Source organism: Bison bison, unplaced genomic scaffold (assembly GCF_000754665.1).
Source record: "Bison bison bison isolate TAMUID 2011002044 unplaced genomic scaffold, Bison_UMD1.0 scf7180017850447, whole genome shotgun sequence".
Taxonomy (NCBI): domain Eukaryota; kingdom Metazoa; phylum Chordata; class Mammalia; order Artiodactyla; family Bovidae; genus Bison; species Bison bison.
The window spans coordinates 11,444-17,699 of NW_011481020.1; the positions used below are offsets into that span (position 1 = coordinate 11,444).

The window sequence follows — 6,256 nt, forward strand, 5'->3', positions numbered from 1 at the left end:
CATAAGTAACTCTAGAAAGAATGGACATTGGGAGGCCTAATCCTAGGGCAGTTGACATTCTAGAGCATGTAGCCAGGGCCCTGCCTTCTTTTCTAAACCTGTGATGCTTCAATTCTGCAAATCACAAGACCATGAACATGAAGGCTGTGGTAGGGCAGGGGTGAGGGCCAGTTTTCAACCTACTCCACACTTGACTCCTGCAGAACAGCATTAAATATGAGGGTATTTCCCAAACCAAGTGGGAAGTGCCTCTGAGCTGAGAAAGTGTTCTCTTCTAGCAAGCCAGATCACCCAGGACAGAGGAAAAAGAGGATCTCATTGGCACCACAGTGGCCATCTCTCTGCCTAGGGAAGTGAATAAGGATTGAGGGGCTAGGTTTGGTCCCATGGCTGCACTGAATGCTTGGCGTGACTCCAGGACTGCTCTAGTTAATGGCTCCAGCACAGTGTGAGTTAGGCAAGAGTATAAGAGTGTGAGAGCAAGGAAGAAGGGAGGAGGGGTCCCTAGGGGCTAGGTGCCCTTTACATAGACTCAAACTCATCAATGCGCTGCTTAGTATTGCCCTGCCGGATCTGGCGCAGGGTCTTGTATTTGTCTCGACCCAGTCGCATGTTCTCAGCATGAATCATGTCATTAGCAGTCTTCTTGGACTCATCACGGGCATTGGCCAGCTCTGAAGTGAGGGCCTGTGAAGGTGCAAGGGGATAAAGGGTTAATGGCTTCCTCTAATTTTACCTCCCCTTCTTAACCAAATGTATTTCCTGATTTATCCTGTCCCACCTTCTCCCTCACCTTTCTCTCTCCCCTCCCACTCCACTCCCACTGCCCCCACCCTTTATACACACAAACACACACACACACACACACATATTTTTTGAGAGCCATTTCCAGCCCTGTTAGAATTTCAGGGGGGCAAGAATAAAACAAAAGATACCAACTGAGTGGATCAATTGATGACAGGTATTCTCTGTGAGTGGAGCAATACATCAAAGATTCAGGTAGGAATTGTGTCAACTAAATATTTTCTGAATATAAGAGGTAAATGGAATATGGATGGAGGACAGAGTGAAAAAAAAAGGAGGGGGAACAGGTAGTTCAGAGTCTGATTTATAAGTGAGAGATCCCTCCATTAGAGCCCTCATTGAGAAATGCTCAAGCTCCCACACAGCACTGAGACAGGTTCTTCTTCTCCCCTACCCCAATGATCTAGGGAAGGCCATAGCTACTAAGTCAATACACATGGTCTCCATGACTCTTTGGGTCTGCCTGGATACCTTCAGGTGCTTCTGCACACGCTCATTCTTTTCCGCCTCAGTGGTACGTTCCTCCTCACTGCGATCCTTGGCCATGGCATCAGCTCGCAGTTCAGCGCTGGCCTCTGCCCCATTCTCATCCTGCTCATCCTGCTCATTTTCAGCAGGCTCTGCCACATGAGGCGTGCTCATGGCAGTCTTCAGCTCTGCACGGGTCTTCTCCAAGTCTTCTTGTACCATCTGAGCCTGTTCAGTAACAGAGGAAGAGAAGGGCTGGCAGCTAAACCAGGTTAACTTGTAGCATCCCTACATGTGCCTAGAATGGCCCAGAAGAAAGCAGGCACCAGGTAGTTCAAGCCACTTTGCTGACTGATCCTGAGTTTCTTCAGCTGTATAACAGGAGTAATTGTACCAAATTCCCTGGGGATACTGGAGAATTCTGGGAAATATTTGAGAGAGCCTTGAGCTCCTCCCATGATACACACTGTCAAGGAAGGATGGAAAAGTGACGAAACCCAAACCTGAGGAATCCAAGAACTTATGCATGATATCCCATCCCACACTGCTTAGTCCTGGGCACTATGTCTTACCTTCTGCTGCCATTCCACAGCCTCACTCTCCTTCTTTTGTCGGGCCATCTCCAGCTGGGAGATCCGAGCTGTCAGCTCTGCCATTTCCAAGGCCTATGGATCAGTTGGAAACTTATGAGAAGTGGGCCTTCTGGTCCCTAGGGCCCAAGTTTCTTCAACCCCAGATCCTCTGAGAACTAACAGGGAACTTCCTGTTTCACTTGCATGCTTCTCTGGAGACTCTTTTTACCACACCTCCTCCAGGAAGCCCAGAGGGAACACTCTCATTATCCAATCTACTACAGCACCCTATTAACTCCCTGCCTAGACTAGACTAGACTTGAAAGCAAACAACGTGTCACCTCTGGTTCTTTATGTCACTCTCTCCCCTCTCTTCTCTCTCTCACTGCAGAGTTCGGCCCTCAGTAAAGCTTTGGAGATCACTGTATCACTGCCTGAAGTGGCAGACCCTTTCCTGTTATCCTACAATGCTCAGGCCTCCACTAAGATCTTCTCAGGACAAGTATAGGAATGACACTCAAGTGTCACAGAGTGATATGACCAAGGAAATAAAGCTTATGCATACCCTCACATCTTGGACAAATCTCCCAGAGGACATTTTCCCCTGAAAATTAGGTTTTAGTTTCCTGTACTCCCACTCTAAACAGTACAGGGTAAAAGCATATGTTAAGGAATTTAGGCCACAGGTCCTTAAATTCTGAGTTACAGAACTCTTGGAAATTGTGATGAAAATATAGATGCTCACCCTCCTCCCCTATAAATAATGTATAGACATACAACTTTACACATGATTTTAGGGAGTAAACCCTTACAAGAGAAGCAGAAATGACTTCTCATTCTTAGTCACAATTGTGTGACCTATGCAAGTCTCTTCAACCACTCTAAGCCCTAATTTCATTACCTGGGCATATTATCCCACATGGGTTAATCCCATAGGATTATTAGGAAGAGGAAATAAGAAAGTAAGGAAAAGTGAAAAATTGATCGTATAGTTTGTAACACACATAGCTAGTCAATCAGGTGTGAATCCCTTCTTTCCTTCCTCTCTTTGTCAGGTCATCAGCTCAAGTCCCCACTTGCTAAGAAAAAGAATAAAAGTAAGGGTTAGGGAAGTAACTTCTCAGCTTGCTTCTGAAAGATCTATCTGCTGGAAGCCTGCAGAGAGGTACTCTGCTAAAAAGAGCCAGATGTGCAAACAGAGGTAGCTGTGAATAGGTAGATAGACAGAAGAGAAAATTCAGATCCCATAATCCCATCCCATTTTGTAGCTTTACCAGTTGTTCCTGGGTCTTCTTCTGGTCCTGGGAGGCCTGCAACAGGGCCTCCTTGGCCTCTTCAGCTTCTTGACGCTCTTTGGCCAGTTTTTCAGCCTCACTCTGGGCACGCTTTCGCTCCTGTTCAAGTTCCAGAGCCCTGCGGGTCTGTTCTTCCAGTTCTGGGAAGAGAAGGAAGGGGAAAGGTGGTAAAGAGTGCAGAGATTAAGAAGGGATGCCTAACTTCCTTCCTGGAAATGCTTCACTCCAGGCACAGATGGCAAAAAGCTCTAGGCACTCTTCCTTTTGCCTCATCATTCCTCTATTCTTTTAGCCACATCTTGAATATATGCCCCGAGTCTGCAGCTCAGACAGAAGGGTTTCCAGCTCACAGAGTCAGACTGTGGGAAAATCCAGTCTCCAAGATGACTCCAAGCCTCACCTTGTTGAGCCTTCTTAGTCTGTTCCTCGATTTGCTTCAGCCTCTCCATCAGTTCCTCCTTTTCCCGTTCAATCTTCTCCTTCTCCTTTTCTGCCATCTCACGTTTCTTCTTTTCATTTTCCAGCAGAGCACTAGGAAAGGAGAAAGAAGGAATGGAACAGGATAGCAAGGCCACATGGAAGCCTTGGGATCCCCAAGACCTTCTGGCCCTGATCCCTCAGTCCCCACCCATCTAGCACACTCGGGGCTTGTGAGGCAAGATCACTCTCCCTTCTCCCTATATTCTTGTCCTCATATCACAGCCCCACATGGGCTGGTATGCTCAGAGCCCTGCCAGTTTGTCCCAGTATCAGGAGATCCAACCTGGACTCCCAGCTCATCCACTACCCAGTGAGTAACCAGTGGGTGACCTTAGCTGCATCATTTCTTTGGTCTTGTTCTTAGTAATCCTATGTGTAAGATGGCCAAATAACTCTTACCCTGTCTACCTTATGGAGTTACAGAGAGAAAAGTTTTGACTCTTTGCTGATACACTGTGCTTCAAGTCTGGTGATCTCTATGGCTAGGGCATTAGTCCTCTGCCTTGTGAAGTTCAGTTTTAGGCTCCTTTCTCTCAAAATTTGTTGTAAATCTAAAATAAGTACTGGCTTTTTCTTGCCCCAGCACCTCTTCTAGTAGTCCTTCTTTTCTCCCTTGGTTAGATGTCTTTTCTCTCAAAATAGTTGGCCCTATCCTTCTCCATAGCCCTCCACCCTGTTATTTTTCTCCAAAGTACTTATCATGTCACAGACTGTATAATATGCTTATTTGATCTGCCTGTCTCGTCCCACTAGAACGACAGCTTCATGGGAGCAGAGCAGAGATTTTTGTCTTTTGTTCACTGCTCAATAAATATATATTGAGTGAATGAATGACACAGCATTGTGCCCTGAATAGTTATGCATATACTGTTTTTCCCCTTTCTTCTACTAGACTGTGAGGTCCTATAGGGCAGGTTCCTGCCAGAACCAGTTCTGTAAACTGCCCCTCATATCATTTTTTTTTTTCAGAATAAATGTAAATCTTGGTGTCTAACCTCTCATACATGGAGTCATTTTCCAGCCTACTAGATTAGAAGCTTCCTGAGATTCCAAACTCTTTATGATAGAGTATCTATTAGAGCAGTGCTATCAAACCTTAACGTGTACAGGAATCACCTGGGGTCTTATTTTTTTAATAAATTACTTAGTGATAATCATATTAATAATATAAAGTTAATCATTTAAAGCAAATAATTAAGTGGCATTTAATACATGCACAATATTTCATCATGCCAAAGTAAAACCTCATACCTGGTGTTAAGAAGTTTCTCCACATCTCCCTTCCCTCCAGCCCTTGACAATCATCAATCTGTCATCTGTCTCAGTAGGTTTATCTATTCTGTATATTTCATATAAATGGAATAATACAATATAGGCCTTTTGTGTCTGGTTTCTTTCACTTAGCATAATGTTTTAGATATTCATCCACATAATAGTATGTATCAGTATTTTGTTCTTTTTAATGACTGAATAATATTTCATTGGATAGCTGAATAATTTGCTTATCCATTCATTCAGTGATGGACATTTGGGCTGTTTTCATCTTTTGGCTACTGTGAATTTCACAGCTACAAACATGTGTGTGCATATACATGTTTGACCATCTGTTTTCAAATTTTTTTTTCAGTGTATACCTAGGAGGGGAACTGTAGAGTTATACGATAATTCTACATTTAACTTTTTGAGGAACTATCAATTATTTTCTACAGCAGTTGAACCATTTTACATTCCCAACAGTGAAGAACATGAGTTTCAGTCTCTCCACACCCTTGCCAACAGCTGTTATTATCTGTTTTCATTTATTATATCCATATTAGTGAGTATGAAATAGTTCCTCACTGAGGTTTCAATTTGCATTTCCCTAATAACTAAGGGTATTTTCATGTGCCTGCTGGCCATTTACACATCTTCTTTGAAGAAATGGTTAACTAGGTTCTTAAAATGCAGATTTTGAATCAGCACATTTGGGGTAGGTCTCAGATACTGCCTTCCGAAATAGTTTCAAAGTTGATGCTGATGCTGCTAAGCCTTGATGCACTTTGAGTAGCAAAGGGGCCATAGTGCAAAAGGGCTGGAAAAATCTGGTAGCTCTGTCTAATTCTACTCAAAAGATCCTATAGAGTCCAGGTTTAAATGTGCATAGAGCCTTTTGCTACCACCACTATACTGGTCAGATAGCCCAGAGCAACCCAGAGTCCACCTAGAAGAGCAATAGCATGAGGGTCATAAATAACGGGGAACTATGAAATGCCCCTCTCTCCTATGAATCTCTGAAATCCTAGGGTTCTAAATGCCTGATTCCTGGGGATGAGGATATCTGAGACTTAAAGGAAGAGGTGTCATCCCTGTACAGCTCCCTTTCCCCTAGTACCAGGATGACTTCATGTCCTGCCTTTAGCAGGCTTGGCACCTTTGAAAAGCTTCTTTGCCATAGCCCAAGCCCCCACTTCAGTTCCACACCACCCTACCGCTCCATCTGCTTCTGGTGCTTCTCCTCCCGGGCCTGTGCCTTCATCTGCTGTACTTCAATGGTGTCGGGCTTGCGACGGCGCATGTATAGCTCATGGTTCCCCATGCACAGAGCCAAGATCCGTTTGTTAATCCGCAGCCGAGGAGCATAGAAAACAAAGTCCTGGT

General features: G+C 44.5%; 1 protein-coding gene across 1 annotated transcript in view; it reads right to left on the reverse strand.

Annotated features, from left to right (window-relative positions):
* LOC104994879 (moesin) overlaps window positions 1–6,256 on the reverse strand; it is an 8,434-nt gene continuing 2,178 nt past the window's right edge. The window contains exons 2-7 of the mRNA XM_010848572.1: window positions 6,088–6,251; window positions 3,540–3,670; window positions 3,119–3,279; window positions 1,845–1,937; window positions 1,276–1,500; window positions 1–687 (exon numbers count right to left, since the gene is read on the reverse strand). Of these exons, the coding sequence (XP_010846874.1) occupies window positions 523–687; window positions 1,276–1,500; window positions 1,845–1,937; window positions 3,119–3,279; window positions 3,540–3,670; window positions 6,088–6,251 (939 nt within the window). The 3' untranslated portion in view covers window positions 1–522. The remainder of the gene's footprint in view (window positions 688–1,275; window positions 1,501–1,844; window positions 1,938–3,118; window positions 3,280–3,539; window positions 3,671–6,087; window positions 6,252–6,256) is intronic.